This window comes from Mobula hypostoma, chromosome 6 (genome assembly GCF_963921235.1).
Source record: "Mobula hypostoma chromosome 6, sMobHyp1.1, whole genome shotgun sequence".
NCBI classification, from domain to species: Eukaryota; Metazoa; Chordata; class Chondrichthyes; order Myliobatiformes; family Myliobatidae; genus Mobula; species Mobula hypostoma.
In genome coordinates, this window is record NC_086102.1 from 72,551,769 (window position 1) to 72,573,085 (window position 21,317).

The 21,317-nt window shown below is 43.0% G+C and overlaps 1 protein-coding gene across 5 annotated transcripts in view; it reads right to left on the reverse strand.

Moving 5' to 3' along the window:
• Positions 1 to 21,317, reverse strand: part of cnksr2a (connector enhancer of kinase suppressor of Ras 2a) — a 554,785-nt gene that overhangs the window by 437,754 nt on the left and 95,714 nt on the right. Inside the window, exon 1 of one of the 5 annotated variants that reach the window (XM_063050992.1) lies at positions 15,754 to 15,793. The exons of the other annotated variants lie outside the window; for them this stretch is intronic. Coding sequence (XP_062907062.1) covers positions 15,754 to 15,784 — 31 coding nt within the window. The 5' untranslated portion in view covers positions 15,785 to 15,793. Of the gene's footprint in view, positions 1 to 15,753; positions 15,794 to 21,317 lie in introns of those variants that run through there. 5 annotated transcript variants of the gene reach the window in all.

Genomic DNA, 21,317 nt, shown 5'->3' on the forward strand with positions numbered 1-21,317 from the left:
CTATTTTAAAAGCTGGGTACTAATCAGAGGTAGTCAGTATAGGAAGGGCAGACCTTGTCTGACCAATTTGATTAAATTTTTTGAGGATGTAACAAAACATATGGATGAAAACAGTGCAGTAGATCTGGTTTAAATGGACTTCAGTGAGGTCTTTGACAAGATCCCACATGGAGGACAGGTCTAAAAAGTTAGGAATCCAGGGATCCAGGCCAAGTTGGCAAACTGGATCCAACATTGACATGACGATAAGATACAGAAGGCAATACTAGAGAATTGCTTTTGTGAGTGAATGCCTATGCGGTTTTCCACAGGAACCAGTTCAGGGTCCCTTGCTGACTGTAAACACGTGAATGATTTGGATGAGACTGAAGGTGACATGTGGCGGAGTTGTTGACCGTGTGGATCTAGCCCTGGGGTATAAGATGATAGCAGTGTGTTGATGAAATGACTGCGAAATGATAGGTGGAGTTTAATTCTGATAAATTTGAGGTGATGCATTTTGGGAGTGCTAATGATAACAGGGCATACAATATGAATGCAATGGTCCTAGGGTGTAATGAGGAACAGAGGGCCACAGATCCTTGAAGCTGGCAGATAATGTGTTTAAGAAAGCATATGGGCTACTGCCCTCCATCAGTTGCGGCAATGAATTTAAGACTAAGGAGTTTATGCTCAAACATTATGAAACATTGGTTAGACTTCAGCTGGAGTACTGGGTAGAGTTTTGGTCACCACTCTATAGGAAGGATGTGGCACAGAGGAAATTTACAAGGGGTAGAGTGTTTCCATAATGTGGAAAGACCAGACAGGCTTGGTTTATTTTCCTTGGAATGGAAGAAATTAAGAGGGAACATGACTGATGTATATAAAATTATGAGGTGTTCCCTGGGCATCTTCTCCCTGCTAATAGGTGAATAAAATTAGAGGACATAGATGTAGACTAGGGGTAAGATATTCGTAAAGAATCTGAGGGGGATCTATTTCACCCAGGGAGTGGTAATTGCCTTCAGCACACTGCCTGAGAGAGTCACTAACATAATTTATGAGGTGTTCAGACGAGCACTCCCGTCTCAAAGGCATTGCAGGCTATGGGCCAAGTGCTGAAAGAAGGGGTTTGTACAGATGGGTGGCCACTGGTCAACATGAACGTCCTGCATTGAAGCTGTATGACTCTACGCCAGTCTGACTCCTTACATGTTGAAGGCCTTCCATGAATAACAAAATTGTTCCATCACTTTAGCCAATCCAGTAATTTCGAACAAGTCCATTAGGTTTTCGTGCATTATGTTTGGCTGTGCTTGGTCCCAATGCTTTCTTTGCAGAACACAAGCAGCCCACTATGACTGAGACAGCACGAAGCACATGTACCATTCTGACTGACTGATGTTACCTCTCCATGCTGGGGGTATTTTTGGGCATGTGCATTCAATCACAAATCTCAATGTTCAAACATCTGCCATAAATCAATTGTCTCCAATTACACTGAATATATTTGAGATTTAAAAAAAAATCAATTTGCTAGCCCCTCAAAACATGTGCTGTACTTTTAAATTTCTCGGCCAACGTCCACAACACTTCTCAACAAGTAAACCTGGTGGAATAATACCTAAATTTATTAGCATTCTTTGCCTCAAAGTAAGAAGTTATTGATCTGCACCCACAATCCTGCACCACAACCATATGCTCTGAAATTGTGTTTTGAATGCTCCAGGAACATTATGTAATTCTTCACATTAAATATATATATATATATATATATATATATATAAAAAAACCCGACAGCTTCCAGAATTCTTTGTTCTGACAGAACCCACGGGCCAGACCATCACATCAGGCAGACTTTGGAGTGATTGGCACAAAGTAAGCAACAGAGAATGCAGAGATGAAAAGGAAAATCTCCTTAACTATGCACAATAAAACACTATGGCTAGCTTTAGACATCAACTGTTTACACTTGTTGATATTTGCTGTTCCTGAACGAATTCAAACAGCTCTGCAATGGGTATTATACAGTCTCCTTTGAGTCAAATTTCTCAAAGTATGTGAATACAGAGCTTTTAATTAATGTTCCAATCACAAGGATTTAGTGAGCAGTGTGAAGATTGCAAAGGTTTTTAGCAACTTTCAAGAGCGTGGCTCAACAGCACATAAAAATTGATGGGGGTTAAATGCTGGGAATTGATAGGACTGGGAATGAAGAACGAGAAAGGAACTTTCTGGAGCAGGGGTTCCCAATCATTTTGATGCTATGGATCAATAGCATTAAGCAAGGGGTCTGTGGCCCCCAGGTTGGGAACCCAAGCTCTAGAACATATTCACTGATGAAACATGGTTGCAGTTATTACTTACGTGATGAAAACTGGATATGAATTACACCCTAGCAAGGAGAATGAAGCAGTGTGTCGCCAGCAGTAACTGTAAAACCAATTAGCAATAAAACTTACCGATTACCATTCAATGTAGGAAAGAGGGTCAGAAATACTATTACAGTAAAAACTCACTGACCTATACATGTCAGACTTAACAAGTGCTAAAATGCCAGTTAATCAAGAGTTATATAATAAATGTATTAAACAGTAAAACGAAACAGATAACATTAAATAGTAAGTAACCCATATTGATAAGTCTACCAATAGCAGCCATTGAAGCATCTAAAACAACATTTTGTAAACTTGACATGGGAAGCTATAGCATACTGGATTGCAAACTGCTGATAATTTGGGGACTTGGCAAGTTATGTTTGGCTCTCAAGGGAGATCGCACAGTGGTGCAGTGAATAGAGCTGCTTCTCACAGCGTCAGCAACCCAAGTTCAACGCTGACCTCTGTTCGCATGTTCTCCATGTGACCATGTAGATTTCTACTGGGAGTGGTGTGATTTCTGCATACATCCCAAAGATGTTAGCCAAGCATCAGTGAGTAGACAGATGTTACAAACAATTAGTAGCAAAACTGTTGGAAGAAAACAATGTGATCAAGCAGAGTCAGCGTGACTTTATAAAAGGGAAATCACGTCTGATTAGAGATCTTTGAGGAGGTATCAGCCAGTGCACCAAAATTGAAACAGAAGATGAAACGTGTTTGGACTTTCAAAAGCCATTCAGCAAAAAGCCACCTAAAAAGTAGGAGTAAGAGGGCCATTTTCAGGTAGGTACTCTGTAACCCATGGGGTGTGATAAATTAGAGACATTAGAAAAGATAGACTAATGATTTAAAGGATGGAATTGAATAAGAAATTGAATTTATTAGAGCCAAGGGAGTGGAAATTGGTGTGGGGCTACAGCTATGAAGAGAGAGACAAGCTGTGCAGAGATGGACTGCACAAGAAGTGCAATACTTGAACGTGTTGCACAATAGAAAAACCTAGAGGTACAAGTACATAGCTCATTGAAAGTGGAAAAGCAAAAAAAGGGTGTTGAAGAAGGCATTTGCCATGCTTGCCTACACTGGTCAGGATATTGAGTACAGGAATCATGTTGCAGATATACAAGGCAGCATTTGGAGTGCTGCATACTGTTCTGGTCACTCTGCTACAGGAGGGATCTCATTAAACTTGAGAGAGTACAAAAACGTGTTATGAAGTTAGTACTGGGACTGGAAGGCTTGAATTATGGGAAGCTGATGGTTGAAGCTGGTGGCCCTGTCTCAGCAAACTACTGACGCTGTCTGGTATGGAAACACCAATGGCCAGGTACAGAAAAGCCTACAGAAAGTGATGGATACAGCCCAGTCCATCACAGTCAAAGCCCTCTCCACCATTCAACATATGTACAAGGAGTAGTGCCACAAGAAAACAGCATCCATCATCAGGGACCTCCACCGTCCATCCACGCTGCTGCCATTGGGAGGGTGCTACAGCGCTGGGTAGTTTGTCGAGACAGGGTCACCAGTTGCAAAAGGTGGGAACTGACCATTCAGGATTCCAGAGGGTGCATGTATACTCTTTCAGTGGGCAACGGCACACCTAATGAGGTAAACTGGGAAGTGCTGGTCCAGGCAGTTGACAAGTGGGAAAGTAGCTACAAACAGGAGAAGTTATACCCAGTACCGCCTGTTGGAATGGCACCTATAGAGACAAGGCAATAACAGGCTCAGAACCTCAGAACCCCGATGATTCCAGGCCTTAATCAAAGCAAGGGAAGAGACCTCTGCGGGAAGTAAATTGGGAGCCAGATGAGAGGAAAGGCTTTCACAGATATCAAGAAAGCTAGGGTTACCTGATGCAGCTCGCTCCTCTCACTTTTACTGCAGAAACGAGGGAGAGTGTTAAAATGTAGTGGTGGTGCAGGCCTATGGGGACACAAGAACACCAGTGGCATATTACTCAACAATTCACGCTCCTGCTACTGCAAGACATTAGACTCTGCAGCGTGGGCAGTGCAAGTAGAGGAACCGTCCTGATAATGGGACAACTTGCACCGCATGCTCCCCATACCACTGTAGGACGTCTGAACACAGGGAGGCCGTGAGCAGTCACCGATGGCAGAAGGGCAGCTTGGGAGTCAGTTCTCATCCTTGAAGACAAATCGGTGGCAATAGTAAGGGGCACTGGAATGAACCCCGCAAGCACCATCCTAATAGTAGGGGAGAAACACGAGTGCCAAATGGAAACGGAGCAGCAGGAAAATATTGGTGTGAGGAAAACACCTCTGGAAGGGGACGCAGAGCAAATTTCCGCAGATGGGGCTCAGAGGTACATAGATGGGAAGGCATGGACTGGTGAGGGAGTACCGACCGGAGGTTGCTCAGCCCAGGTGGGGGATCTGGTGACTCCGACAGAAGCACAGTAAGGGCAGACAGCTAATATATATATATATATATATATATATATATATATATACACACACATACATATACATATATACAGAGACAGCACGTGTGCTTTTGGGGTGTTTCTTCATTAGCTGTTGGCCTGGATACAATGAGGATTTGTAACCTGAAAAGGGGTAAACATTCAATGCGGGCGCCCACTACAATAACTGCTGGAAGCAGCGAGTCTGCCAGCAGAGGCTGCAGTGATTAAAGATTCAACAGAAAGGGGAGAATAAAGATCGAAGCAGGAATGAGTGGCCAGACATCAGGACAAAAAAAGGGCAGCAGAAGAACAAGAGGCAACTGAAATTGTAAATCTGCAGGAAGAAACTACAGGAGTCAGTTCAGTAAAATTATATGAAGAGGTGGAGGTGAGAGGGAGTAAAGGAGTGATCATATGGGAGCTGGACCCATGGGGAGTAGGGAGTCCCAGCAGCCCTACCATGTACCATGAACAAGATCAGAATCAGATTTAACATCACCAGCATATGTTGTGAAATTGGTTAACTTTATGGCAGCAGTACAATGAAATGCATGATAAGCAAATATAGAGAAAAAAATAACTGTGTTACATTAAGTATATATGTTTATTAAATAGTTAACATAAGTAGTGCAGAAAAAAAGTAGTGTGGTAGTGTTTATGAGTTCAATGCTCATTTAGAAATTGGAAGGCCCCTGTTCCTGAACGGCTGAGTGTGTGCTTTCAAGCTTCTGTCCCTCCTTCCTGATGGTAACAGTGCGAAGAGGGTATGTCCTGGGTGGTGGGGATCCTTAATGATGGACGTCGCCTTCCTAAGGCACCGCTCTTTGAAGATGCCTTGGATACTACAGAGGCTGATACCCATGATGGAGCTGACTGATTTTACAAGTTTGGGCAACTTATTTCAATCTTGCACAGTATTCCCCCGCCCCACCCCATACCAGACAGTGATGCAGCCAGTCAGAATGCTCTCCACTTTGTAGAAGTTTCAGAGTGTTTTAGTTGACAAACCTAATCTCCTCAAACTCCTAACAAAATATAGCTACCGTCTTGCCTTCTTTATAGCTGCATCAATATGTTGCATCCATATTAGGTCTTCTATGAGGAATGGTATGTGTTCCCTTATCTTATCTCCCCTGAAGTCCACAATCAGCTCATTGGTCTTGATAACGTTGCATATAGGGTTGTTTCTGCAACACCACTCCAATAGCTGGTGTATCTCGCTCCTGTATGCCCTCTATCTGAGATTCTGGCAACAATGGTTGTGTCGTCAGCAAATTTATAGATGGCATTTGAGCTGTGCCTAGCCACACAGTCATAGGTGTAGACAGAGTAGAACAGTGGGCTAAGCACACATCCCTGTGGAGCACCAGTGTTAATTGTCAGCAACGTGGAGATGCTATTTCTAATCTGCACAGATTGTAGTCTTCCAGTTAGGAAGTTGAAGATCCAGTTCTGGAGGGAGGTACGGAGGCCCGGGTTCTGTAGCTTTTCGATCACGACTGTAGGAATGATAGTGTTAAATGCTGAGCTATAGTCAATAAATAGCATTCTGACAAAGGTACTACTGAAGTTATATCATGGGGTGATGCAGATACTATCGAAGCTATATCATGAGGTAATGCAAATACTACTGAAATTATATCATGAGGTAACGCAATTACTTTATATAGGCATCCGTTAGTCTCATGAGACCATGGATTTGCGCCTTGGAAGGTTTCCAGGGCGCAGGCCTGGGCAAGATTGTATGGAAGACCAGCAGTTGTCCATGCTGCAAGTCTCCCCTCTCCACGCTACCGATGTTGTCCAAGGGAAGGGCCCTAGGGCCACTACAGCTTGGCACCAGTGTCGTTGCAGAGCAACGCCTGGTTAAGTGCCTTGCTCAAGCTGAGGCTCAAACTAGCGACCTTCAGATCACTAGACCGACGCCTTAACTGCTTGGCCACGCGCCAACACAATGCAAGTACTACTGAAGTTATATCATGAGGTAATGCATCAGGGAAGGCACAGCAATATCATGACCCTCCGGCAGCCCCAGTGGTGGCCAGGGATAAGTAAAGATGTTGAAACCTCTGTCACTATTGTATCATTTAAGCCCAGCATACTCCCGGTCAGGGCGTAAAGGTGCAGCTGGCAAACAAGCCTGGCTGTGGGGGCCCTGGAAAAACATCTAGATCAACATCATTGGCCCCTGCCAAAATGCAGGGGGAGAAGCTATTGCCTGGTAATCATAGATCACTGGTGGGTAGTGGCTTTCCCAACAACAGATGGTACCACCAGTACAGCAGCATATATCTTAGCTCAGGAAATCCTCCTCAGGTGGAGAACCCCAGCCCAGGTGGACTGGGGTCAGGAAGCACATTTCACAGGGAAAGTGATGAAGGAAATGTGCCAGCTGTTAGGGACTTGTCAATGATTCCACGTACCCTACCGCCCTCAGAGCTCAGGGACGGTAGAAAGGATGAACCAAACAGTCAAAACTGCTTTAGCTAAAGCTATAACAGAGACGAGAAAGCCATGAGTTGATGTATTGCTAGGAATCCTGACCCAAACTCCATGCTGGATCACCGAGCATTTAAGATGGGGTAGTAAATTGTATTAGACATTGGCTTTGCAGGAGACGTCAAAGGGTGGTTATAGATGATTGCCTCTCTGACTGGCAGCCTGTGACTAGTGGAGTGCCATAGGGATCAGTGCTGGGTCTATTGGTATTTTTCATCTACAGTATATCAACAATCTGGGTTTGTAATGTGATAAAATGCATCAGCAAATTTGCCAATAACAGCAAGATTGGGGGTGTAGTGCACAGCGAGGAAGACCATCAAAACTTGCAGTGGGATCTGTATCAGCTGGAAAAAGAGGCTGTAATTGCAGATGGAACTTAAAGCAGACAAATGTGAGGTGTTGAACTTTGGGAGGACAGCTGATGGCGGTGCGACGCAGCTTGCACAGCCACTCCGGTGAATGATATCTGTAATCTGTCAAGTAGGGTGCCATGCACAATTCTGATTTGATGGAGACAGACGTGAGAGAACGGAGGAACATCTGGAGAAACTTCTGAAATGCCTTTTTCGCTGCCACTGTTACTGTGTGATCCTGAATCTCCGGAGGAGAAGGCCCTGAATCCTCGGCTTTGCTTGCTGCTCGGCGGCCGGGATGGGGTCGAAGCACTTGGCAGAGATGGTGCTTGCTGCTCAGTGTCGAAGGGCTGGTCGGAGGCTCGAAGTTTCCGGACGGACTCAGAGTTGACTGGGGTTGGGTGCTTCCAATGCATCGACAGTTGTCGGTGCCTGGAGGTTTATGGCAGAAGAGTTTCTCCCTTCTGTACCCTGCTATCGGGGACTATCGGGAGTCAATCGGAACTTTGAGACGTTTTTTTAACCATACCCATGGTCTGTTCTTTATCAAAGTACTGCTTTGCACTGCTGTAACTATATGTTATAATTATGTGTTCTTGTCAGTGTTAGTCTTTGGTTTGTCCTGTTTTTGTGATATCACTCTGAAGGAACATTGTATCATTTCTTAATGCATGCATGCATTTCTAAATGACAATAAATGAGGACTGAGTGTCCTCATAATCTAATCTAATCCAGGGTAGAATTTACACAGGGAACTGTAGGGCATGGAGGAGTACTGCAGAACAGAAGGATCTAAGAATTCAGATCCATAATTCTTTGAGAGTGGTATCACAAGAAAATAGGGATGTAAAGAAAGCTTTTGCCACATTGGCCTTCATAAATCAAAGTACTGAGTGCAAGAGTTAGGATGTTGTGTTGAAGTTGTACAAGATGCTGTTGAGGCCTAATTTGGAGAAGTGTGTGCAATTTTGGTCACCTACCTACAAAAAAGATGTCAATACGATCGAAAGAGTGCAGAGAAAATTTACAAGGATGTTACCAGGACTGGAGTACCTGAATTATTAGGAAAGGTTGGATAGGTTAGGACTCTAGAGTGTAGAACAATGAGGTAAGATTTGATAGAAGTATACAAAATTATGAGGGGTATAGATAGGGTAAATGCAAGCAGGGTTTTTCCACTGAGATTGGAAAATACTAGAACAAGAAGTCATGGGTTAAGAGTGAAAGGTGAAATATTTAAGGGAACATGAGGTGGGTCTTCTTCACTCAAAATATGGTGAGAGTGTGGAACGAGCTGCCAGTGAAAGTGGTGGATGCAGGTTCAATTTCAACATTTAAGAGAAATTTGGATAGCTACACGGATGGGAGCAGCATAGAGGGCTTTGGTCCAGGTGCAGGTCAATGGGACTAGGCAGATAAATAATTGAGCATGGACTAGATGGGCTAAAGGGCCTGTTTCTGTGCCGTAGTGTTCTATAACTCTGACTCTAAACAGCCAGATGCATTAATCAACTGGACTACCATTCCAACAAGGGCATCATAAGGCATTCATTACTTGAAGTACATTTACAGCATGGACAACAAATGCAAAGAAAAAGTAATGGTAAAACAAATCTTTCTCCTCTTAGTGAAGAGGAAAACTTTTGGTCCAGAATGTTGTTGCAGTAAAAGGCTTGAACAATGTGGGAAGATGTTTTATCTTTATACCTTTATTTAAAAAGCTGCTTTTTAAGCAAGATTCCACAACTTCTGTATTCACAAACCAGCACAAGTATAAAGAACGTGCCTGGGTACTTTAGAAAGGGACAATGATTGTGGCCATCCAGCCAATTATTCAGCAATAGATAGACAGAAGGAATCAGCACAGACACCAAAGCAAGAGGTTTCAATGGAGAAATTGTTATGGAGTCTAATTCAAGTATATGCTACAGCAGCACTGGACAGAGACCCTTCCAAGACATTTCCGTGCAATTTAGACAGAAAAGGCACTAAGTTTGTTGTACTGAGCTTAATTATCTGGGAATATTCTTCCTGATGCTGAACTTAAATTGTGATTGATCCAAAGGAGAAGCAAAACCTGAAAACATAAGCCCAGAAAAATGAAGTTGGATATCTTTAATATGTGTGTAAATTCTGATCCTTTGGACTGTAACCACTAAAACTAGCATTGTGCTTAGGTATTGGTGGAGTTAGAGTCAAATAGCATGGAAACAGGCACTTTGGCCCAAGTCATACATGCTAACCATCTAAGTTAACCTCATGCTTTGGTTTTGATTTATACTTGGTTTATGTACAGAGATACACGTGAAAAGTTTATCTGTCCACACTGCTTATACAGATAAAATGATTACATAGTGCATTGAGGTAGAACATGCCAAATTTCTCTAGCCTCCTGTGGAAGTTGAGGCTTTGGTGAGCTTTCTTGGCTATGATATCAATGTGGTTGGACCAGGACAGGCGCTTGGTGATGTCCAGCCCCGGGAACTTGAAACTTTCAACCCTCTCAGCCTCAACACCATTAGTAAAGATACAAACATAGGCACTGACATCCTTCCTGAAGTCAATGATCAGCTCTTTTATTTATTGACATTGAGGAAAAGATTGTTGTCATGACACCCTGGCACTAAGTTCTCTATCTCCTTCCAGTACGCCCACTGATTGTTATTTGAGATATGGCCCACTATGATGGTATCACCTGCAAACCTGTAGATGGAGTTCGAGCAGAATCTGGTCATGTAGTCATGCACGTACAGGGAGTAGAGTAAGGGCTGAAGACAACCTTATGGGGCGCCAGTGTTTACAATCATGGTGGTGGAGGTTTTGCTGCCTATCCTTACTGACTGCGGTCTGTTGGTCAGAAAGTCACCAGATGCAGAGGAAAGTGTTGAATGCTAGGGTCAGGAGTTTGGTGATGCATGCTGGAATAATAGCATTGAAGGCAAAGCTGCAATGTTATTACATAGGTGTCCTAGCTGTCTCAATGCTCCAAAGATAAATGCAAGGCCAAGGGAGATGGCATCCAGCACCATAGACCTGTTTCAGCAGTAGGCGAATTGCAGTGGATTGTGTTTGCCCCATATCCCTCTAAAACGATTTCTATCCATGAAGTCCGGCAGCAGAGGGAAGGGAGGAATATCACGCATTCTGATTGGAGCTGCAATATCCCATTCAGACCCTCGATCTCTTCATTAAAATCACAGCAAATTTGTGCTTCAAACCCATTCACCAAATGGGATTTTTTTATTATGTGATTTTTTAAGAGCCTAACTAAAAGTTTTAATCAAGGATTTAAAAATCTTAGGACCAGACTCCATAGGTCTTGACGGAGAGTGTTGCAGATTTCCACTATCATTTGTGTGAAATGTGATTTCACTTCTAACCGGGCAAGTTTTAATTTTACAATTACAATACCAATATGTGGTTGACATTGGAAATCTTAAATAACAGTTGATCTAAAGTCATTAACTTTTAACTCTATTTCTTTCCACATATTCAGCCAGACTTGCTTTGTATGCTGGCTTTTCCGTCTTTAAGACTCTACACACTTACCTAGGATGCCCCAAGAAAAAGGATTAGTTCCACCCTATTCTACACTTTTACAAATTTTAAAACAACTCAACCAGATCATTCCTCATGTTTTTGGACTCAGAATGAATCCTTGCCTCCAATAGCTTAATTTATCCTGAGGTTAAGTGGCCAAAACTAATATACTCCAGATGGACACTAACCTACATTTTGTAACAATTGGAACATCTTTTTATTGATTCTCACCTGTTAAAAATAAAATGTAATATACAATTATTCTATTAGATTTATTGTGTCTTCCATTGTTTTGGTTATTTATGTACACAGAGACTGAAATGTAGTTGCATTTTACTAACTCCTTATCTTCAATATCAATAAAAGATTTTGATAATCTCCACATTCACTTCATGCTATACCCCACCAACTCCCTCTACCACTCACTTAGTAAATTCCTGTTCCCATCCATACAATTTAGTGCGCTGCCTAATTTAATAATACAATTTGGAGGCACATATGCTCCTGTCTACATCAACGGTGCTGTGGTGGAGAGCTTCAAGTTCCTAAGAGTGAACATCACCAGCAGCCTGTCCTGGTCTAACCACGTAGATGTCAGAGCCAAGAAAGATCACCAATGCCTGTACTTTCTCAGGAGGTTAAAGGAATTTGACATGTCCCTGTCAATCTTACTAATTTATCCTGGTGCACCACAGGATGCATCCTTCATGGATCCATAGCAGCTTGACAAGGCAACAGCTCTACATGTGACCACAAGGAGGACTCTTGACCTCAAAATCTACCTCGTTATGAGGTTACACCTTATTGTTCACCTGCACTGCACTTTTTCTGTAGATGTTACACTTTATTCTGCATTTTTTTTAATCTCAATCTACCTCAATGTACTGATCTGATCTTTATGAATGGTATGCAAGGTAAGCTTTTTACTGTGTCTCAGTACATGTGACAACAATGAACCAATTCCAGTTAATATCAAGAACATCTGATGTCCTCATAGCTATCCCTGAATGCACCACTTCACATGCAGCACAACCATACCAGTCTCCAAATGTCTTGTTTCCAACAAAAATCACAACATTCTCACTAAAATTACCTTCAATACAATCTCCAGTTGTATTATTAGATTATGAGAACACTCAGTCCTCTTTTATTGTCATTTAGAAATGCATACATGCATTAAGAAATGATACAATGTTTCTCCGGAGTGATATCACAGAAAACAGGACAGACCAAAGACTGACACTGACAGAACCACATAATTATAACATATAGTTACAGCAGTGCAAAGCAATACCATAATTTGGTAAAGAACAGACCATGGGCACAGTAAAAAAAAAGTCTCAAAGTCCTGAGTCGATCGACTCCCGAGTCCCCAATAGCGGCGGCAAAAGGGAGAAGCTCCTTGCCATAAACCGCCAGGCACCGTCAACCTGCCGATACCTTGGAAGCAGCCGACCCCAGCCAACACTGAGTCCATCCGTCTGAAAACTTCGAGCTTTCGACCAGCCCTCCGATACAGCCTCCCGAGCGCCATCCTCTGCTGAATGCCTTCATCCCAGCCGCTGAAACACGCAAAGCCGAGGATTTCGGGGCCTTCAGCTCCGGAGATTCCAGTTACCACACAGTAGCAGCGGCAGCGAAGCGGGCATTTCAGAAGTTTTCCATTTGTTCTGTTGTGCTCTCACGTCTGTCTCCATCAAATCACAATTGTGCACAGTCCCCTACTTGACAGATAACAGATATTCATCACCAAAGTGGCCGCACACGCTGCCGTGGCGCCGCCATCTTCTCCCCCCTCCCAAAGTATTATCAAATACTTTTGGAAGTCCTCGTTAACTCCAAACCCATTAAATCTCTAGAAAACAACTTCATTTGAAGAAATTGTAGATACTGCAACATTAGGCCTCTACAATAGTTTCTTCCCTGAGCCATTGGTGTCAGTTGCAGCCTCACCCACCACCTCAAATGATGAATCTCCCTCTCTTTCAGCTTAAGATCTCAACTGGTGACCACATTCCACCTTTAGAACTGTTTTGGGATCATACCAAATACTCTCTGGGGTGATACCAGAAAATTGGAGAAGAGCAAATGATACTCCCTTATTCAAAGCTCGGCAACTACCGGCCAGTCAATTTAACTTCAATGGTTGAAAGGTATTTAGGAACATTTATCTGAAGCAGGGATAACAGTCACCTGGAATAAAATGGACAACTAAAGTGAGCTGGCATGGATATGTGAAGAACACGTCGTGTTTAATCAATTGGATAGAATATTTTGACAAGGTAACAGATGGAGTTGATTGAGGAATGTGATGTACAGGGACATGTGATGCCTCCTCCCCTCCACCCGCCCCACTCTGGCCACCTCCTTGGCAGATCAAATCTGGCAGAATTAAACCAATTCATCATAGTTTTTGTGAGTACAGGAGTAAGACAGCCAAGTGGATTCGGTGATCTTGAAACCTTGCTACTGCCTCCTGCTCAGGAAATAAATGTACAGCTGGAGCCATTCATTTGACCTCAGCTAGGGGACATTTTGTGTCATGCTCACTGCTGCATTTCACAGCTTGACAAACACCGTCACCTGCAGCCCAGCTAGCCCAGCCAGAGCCTGCTAAACTGGGACACGTGTACAATTTCTGATGAGTAACCGTCCTTCCCACACAGAGTCACAATCTTAAGATAAAAGCCGAAAACCCATGGGAGAAAATGACAAGGTGCTCAGGCAATCGTCAAGTGAAATAATGAAGCCCAATTAATAGTAGGTTTTGCATAGAGACAAAGTGCCATGCAGAAAAATGCATCGCCAGTCTAAACCATGCACTGATGAAATTAAAAGCCCCCAAGATTACAGCACGTCAAATTGAATGTGAGCTTCCTGTCACCATGGTAACATACTGCTCAAGAACCACAAGGAAGAAAAGGCATAATATATCCAGGCATGAATCCATGTTTGGTGTACAACCTTGATACAATCTCAAGATGGCTCCAATTTATTCACTTGTCAGTCAGACCGTTAATGAAAGCACCAGGTTATTCTCACAAAACCTTGTGCTGCTCTTTTGGGAAACTTCTGCACATGTAAGCAAGATCCATCATTAGAAATTAGAATAATCTGTTCCATATCCAACCATGACAATACTGAAATCCAAATGGCAACAATCATTGAATAACCAGACAACAGAATGCAAAATTAGACTGAAGGATTGCTCTTCAGTGATACAAAGACAGCAAACTTATTCTTCCTGGATTTATGTCAACATATGCTATTTATGTGATCATTTTAAAAGGAATCATATTTATCATGCAGATCTGCTGACCCATTGAACTGCTGTAAATATTTAAAATAATGTGCAGTCTTCAAATCAGACTAAGTAAATGCAGTACAAACAACAGTGGCACAGATGGAGAGAAGCAGGTGAGAAAGAAGAGGAAGATGCTGAGAAAAAAAGAGCAAAGAGAACATGAGCGACTGAAAGGTGAAAGGAAGAGAGAGAAAGTAGTATGTGAAAAAGAAACAAAAAGGGTGATAAAAAGAACAGAAGATAATGGGAATGAAAGTGGGGGGAGGAAAAAAGGAAGCATGGAATTGTGTCCTGGAATACTGTATATGACGATAAACTAATCTGAATCTGAATGTGAAAAAGGGAGCATGGTATGAAAAGGGGAAACTAAAAAAAGAGAAGGAAGGGAGAAAGGAGGGTGAGAAGCAAGAAGGATTCAGAGGCATGTGGTGGGTGGAGGATGGGCAAATTCAGGTGAAGGGAGTGGAAGGCAGGATAGTAGGCTTGCAAACCAGTGAGGGAAAAGACAGGAGGGAGAGGGCGGGAAGAGCAAAGAAGGGAGGAAAGGGATAGAAGTAAGAGACTGTGAGAAAAACAAGGGCTGGTGTAAAAGAAGTAAGCGAAGAAAGAACAAGGAGGAAGAAACAAGAAGGGCCACATGACAGAGAAGGAAAGGGATGGATTGAAAATGATTGAATGACAAAGGATTGTGAAACGTGACTGGAGAGCAAACAAGAGTAAGTGGAAAGGAAGAGAGGGTGGTGAGAGGGATTTCTGAAGGGCTGCACTGTATTTACATAGTGAATTGGCTGCACTGTACTAAATGTATATGGATGCACATTAACTTGTATTTAATACTCAACCAAACGATAAATAACATTTGGCTAAAATAAAAACCATTTGTTGAAGCCTGAACATTTATTTACAAGAATTTGAAACCACTCTCCAACCTATACAGTTTTGCAAATGTTTTTGGAAATAGAACACAAATATGTTATTCACACAACTTAAAGACACAATCTATCATAAAATAATAATACAGTTCTACTTGCTAGTTATCGGTGTCATCAGACTTTCAACTCCACTACACGTGCAGTCAATGTCAGTGAATGCATCTTCAAATGCCAGGGTAATCAGCACCAACAGCACTGACCCTTGCAGCTGAGTGACAGAACATCTCAATAGGGAATCAATATCAGGGGCAGATTGCAAAACGTAAAGACACATTTCACCTTTTACACTCTGCAACTGCATTGCTCTGAGCTTTCATCACTCACCCACCAGCAGCCTTCATCAGGAAGCACGAATACATGACATTCACTTCTCCCACAGTCTTCATTACTATGTGCCTCATCTTCACCTCTCATGACTTGCCCACATTGCAACCTATTCAACAATGACACAAGCATCACCCAAACACGTTTATTATGTTTAGTGATGCACATTCTTCATTCTTCCAGGTCAACCTGCAAAAGACTGTTGTGTTGGCAGCAGTAAGGCAATAAGGAACTAACACTCTCGCACTTCCTCCCCATCTTGGAGAAAGCAATGCAGCTGAGATTGATGTGAACAGCTTTGATACACCTAACCAATGAGAATGTTCAAATCATGGAAGATGACATTATCCTCGCACATGCTGTCAGATGTGTCTAAGTTGTTGGTAGAACTCACAGATCTTGAGGAAGAGGTTCAGCAATTCAAGACTCAGTACAAAGACTTGAGCACAGACATCCTGAGGGAATGCCGCGCTGTTAAGACTATGCCACATCTCAGATAAGACTTCAAACCGAGGTTCCATCTGCAAAAGTTCCAGTGGTTCTACTCTAAAGGTTGATGGTGGAGCTAACCCCTCTGTCGCTTCTCGCTATCTACATCAGGTCAAGATCAAGCTGCTCTTGTGAAAACCTGCTGATGCAATTCCTTCAGTACAACAGTAGCTACAGTTAAAAAATAAATTATGTGGGCATCCCCAAAGGGAAATGAAACACACTCTATAAAGAGAATTCTTTCAATCTATGAGCTTTTGTTCCTTATCACATTTACGCTTCTGATTCACATGATACACATGGTCTAAGAACAAACCTCCCCCATCCTTCTTTACGGGGCTGGAAAAGGCAAAACGACAGTGAAGATGAAGGGGCATCAATCAATTTAATCCTTGTGTGAAAGTTGCAGCAAGGCAAGGGTTAATTAACATCCAGGCAAGGTCTCTGAAGAAACACACACAAAATGCTGGAGGAAGTCAGCAGGCCGAGCAGCATCTCAGGAAAAGAATGAACAGTTGACATTTCAGGCTGAGAACCTTCATCAGAACAGGAAAAAAAGACAAGAAAAAGATGGAGGGAAGGGAGGAATAAGTACAAGTGGTAGGTGATAGGTCTCTGTAGAGCATGGATTCCCTTTGCACAGTGGGGGGAGGGGGTGCAGAGCCATTTTGCTTACAAAGACAAGTTAAGAATATAATGGAAGATTCAAAGAACATACACCAACTGAGGGACAATTATATTACAGACATCCCGCCCTGCAAAAACTCATTTCAGGGAGGTAGCACCATCAATTTGAGGGAGACTTCCGGGAGAGGTGGGATGTCTACAATAGAGTAGCTCCTTAGCAGCTAGCCAGCTAGTTTAAATAACGTTAGCTATGCTAATGAACGAATGACACCTGTTAAACTCACCTCAACATGTCTTTTAGTCTTAACCCACCATGGGCAATAGAAAAGTCACTGTTGCAAACAGTGCAGGGAGCAACACTGTCATTACTTTGACCCCTATTAGGCAGGGGTACACTTTAGTGTAGTCTGGGGTGACGTACGTTTTATATTTTTTTTGGAACATTCTGCCATGGTGTGCTTTCTCTCTCGCTCGCTCTCTCGCTCGCTTGCTTGCTTTCTCTCTCTCTCTCTCTCTCTCTCTCTCTCTCTCTCTCTCTCTCTCTCTCTCTCTCGTGGTCGCTCGCGCGCTCTCAAGCGCTCTTGCTTGCTTTCTCGCTCGCTTGCTTGCTTGCTTTCTCTCTCTCTCTCGTGGTCGCTCGCGCGCTCTCAAGCGCTCTTGCTTTCTCGCTCGCTTGCTTTCTCTTTCTCTCTCTCTCTCTCTCTCTCTCATGGTCGTTCGCGTGCTGTCAAGCACTCTTGCTTGCTTTCTCGCTCGCTTGCTTGCTTTCTCTCTCTCTCTCTCTCTCTCTCTCTCGCTCTCTCGTGGTCGCTCTTGCGCTCTCTCTTGCTTTCTCTCGCTCGCTCTCAAAAAAAATTGATTTCCGTCATATTGTATATAATTTGCGGGCATCAGGGAGTCACTATTCATATGCGGGAGACTCCCAGAACTTCCGGGAGAGGTGGGATGTCTGACATTACTAATTTCAATATATCAATAGTTGTTAGCTTGTAGTTCCTATGACTTAAACACCTGTGTTGTGAATTGCAATTGATCTTGCAAGTAAGAAATTCAAAGATACACAATTTACCAAATAGTCAATATTGGTTATTGCTAGTCAATTCTGTATAAAAATTGCATTTCTCTGTTCAGAATGCAGAACAGTGTGGTAACAGGGACCATGCTGATCTGCTTGTGTACAAGTAAAATGAAGGATGATTAAGGAATGAGTATGAGTTTTCAGAGTCCAGTTAATCAGCGACAACACTTACAGCTATCAACTCAGACACAAATGCTGGGTGTAAATAACAGTCACTTAAAGGTTCAATATGCAGCCAGTGAAATGTGATATAGTGGCCACACCTAAGGGAAAGGGGAGTCAGTCATAAACAGAAGAGCACTTTGGTGGATCCTGATGGACACCCACAATAACACGCATCAAAAACCTGTGTCTAAGGTCGAGCAAGTGGCAGTCCAGTGCCAGTCTCAAGGAGGGTTTTGTGCAGAAATTGAAGCGCAGAGAATTCTGGTATGCATGGACCCAGCAGGGATATTGTAGGACCTGATGGCCCTTATCTAAGCTCTATTAGAGCAGAATTAGTTAGCAGATGCCTCTGAACATTGCTGACCTCTGATGGGCAAGTTATGAGTGCTATTATTATCATGTCCCAATCTTCCAAGTGTAGCAGCAGTCTAGCAATGCTATCCTTGGCAAAGACGGCACCTGGAAAGTGGCGGTGGCACTGTAAAGCATGATCCTGCTTTGTCCCAGCATGAAACCATTCCCTCAACCAGCCTCGTCCACATTCTGCCTGTGAAGAAGGTTCAGTGCAAGGCCAGGCCTTCCAATCTGTTCTCAAGGCTATCTGCAATAACTTTACACCACTTATAGTGCAAGCATGGCACTGGGATTCTAGGATGGTGAAAATACTAAGATGACATCCTTAAGGAAAGTAGTTGATAGTTATGAGTAATTTTTCATTTATAAATTTGGTTTGAAATGATTATTCTAAATTGGTTTTTGCTATAGCATTGTGGACATACAGACACTACGATAGTCATTGCCAATGAGAAGGAATGGTGGCTGTTGGTGAATGAGAACTGAGGTTGCTGGTAGAACAACTGGATGAGATGTTTCAGATGCCAGCTATTTAGATGGCTTCCTAACTTGCTCTCCTTCTTCCTGTCCTTGTTGTGTTCTTGCTCCCTAGATGGTGGCAGGGGAGGTTGTCACAATATGGTAAAGCTGTGGAAGAAACCACCATAAACCTTTGCACCAACTCAAGAACTGCAAGGCTCATACAAGGTACCGCAGACATTGAATGTAGACAGACCGATGGTCTACTCTATAAAATTTTGTCTGGCAGCAATGCCTTCGTTCCATCATGTTGTCCATATATGCCTGGTTGCCAAACCAGTTTCATGAGCTATGCAATCAATGGATAACCCTCCTCATACACGAGCTAACTAATTCTTAGTTAAAAGGCTCAAATGCATGCAACACAGCAAATAGCCCCTAGTACGAAGGCATCAGGACCACTCTCAGTATTAACTAACATTACATGGTGCATGTGGTCAAATCCCAGATGGGCAATGAAAGAGTGGAAGATGTTTATAGTATATGTTAGAGTCAACATGCAATGTATACACTAACAGTGACAGTGGTATCACTAGGAAGTCTACAGATTTGCACAGTTATGCACTCTTGGTGCTGCTCTCTGACCCACGAGAATACTTCATTTTCCTCAATGGCATCAGAAGACAGAAAATTGCAAATTATGAATACAGTCCACTGTCACAGTGTTGCAGTAAGTGTCTAAATTAGCTGCTCATTGAAAGCTACTCTCCTGTGAGGGGCAGAGGTTGGCCCATGTAAGGAGCATTGCAGCCCCTCCCACTAGCTGCTGTTTAGTTGATGATGTCACGACACAGGTAGAGCTTAAATCTGACATGGGTAACCATGAAACCTCTTTCCGCTCTCAGACTGATCGGCAATGCCATGGAAACAGTAAACAGTGGGGGTGTGCTGCAGTACAGAGGGCATGGGTGCACACTTTAGCTAAGTACTTGTCACTGTGTGTATGTTTAGTGTCTGTTTTGTCCTGCCCCTTCAGGCGTTCAGTGTTTGTAACCGAGAGTAGCTTGATGGGTTTACTGAATGCTTAGTGTCGGTCTCATCTTGTAAATAAATTGTTAACCAACTTACTGGTAGTGAGTGTCTTGTGTCTACATTCACCGAACCTGCAAACCTGGTTTCACACAACACAAAGTCAGTGCCAATGTGCTCCTCATCTTGGTTTGAAGGTGGAGTTATGGCTGATGCTGATGGCAGGTTTCAATAAGGACATTATCACTGCAGAAAAGGAGAGTGTGGCATGGTAGGGCTCCGTGAGGTAGTGGTTACTAACGCCATTGCAGTGCCTGAGACCCAGATTCAATTCCGCCACCGTCCGTAATGAGCTCTCCCCATCACCATGTGGACCTCCGGGTGCCCCAGTTTCCTCCTACATTTCAAAGATGGTTAATTCGTCACAAGGATGTAATTGGAGGATGCGGGCACTTTGGGCCAGAAGTGCCTCTTTACCATGCTGTATCTCTAAATAAGAATAAAAGAGTCTCACATACTAACTTCAAAGTTTGAGACAATGCCTGTTCTGTGTGTGTGTGTGTGTGTGTGTGTGTGTGTGTGTGTGTGTGTGTGTGTGACATTCCCTGGGGAACGTCTACCTATGCATCCACGTTTCCCAGCAACAGGTCTGCACAGAGGTTGTGAAATTAGAATAAATTCTTCAGCATCTATTTCACAACTCCTTTTAACAATCACAAAATAACATACATTGCACTAAACCTCTGTACAGCTGAAGCAATAGTTAGTCAAATCAAGCAGTAACTATTCCATGGATATGCAATCCCTTTAAATAAAACCGTTTGGTGTCCTTCCTGCTCTTGAACGCATATTCAGCTGTGTGAGGTTAAGTAAGCATGCCAGCTGGTGTACTGAGCTCTGAAGTGAGGTCAGCGACCTCAGATCAACATTAAATTATCATCACGTTGGCCACTCTTTACTGTTCTCCAAGCAGGCACAAGCTGAGAATAGGCTGATTGACTTAATGTGTTGGCCAATGCAGCTCCAGCTCAATAAGTGCATGCTTATTCCACAGCCAATTAAGTATCCAGTTTGCAAAAAGGTGTCCTCATTGGTGTTAAACCTTTCAGCTCAATTCTCTCATGGGCTAAAATCTGCACCTGTTTTACCTGGCGTGGTGGGTTTATGCTTCAGAATTTAAAGAGTATATTTTAATTGTGGTTTGGAGTATCATCGGTAACATAAGACCTCTACCGTATTCACCACATATCAAAAGACAGTAAATATCACTTTGCAAACAAGACAAAATCTGCAGACACTGGAAATCAGAGCAACACACACAAAATGCTGGAGGAACTCAGCAGACCAGGCAGCATCCATGGAAAAAA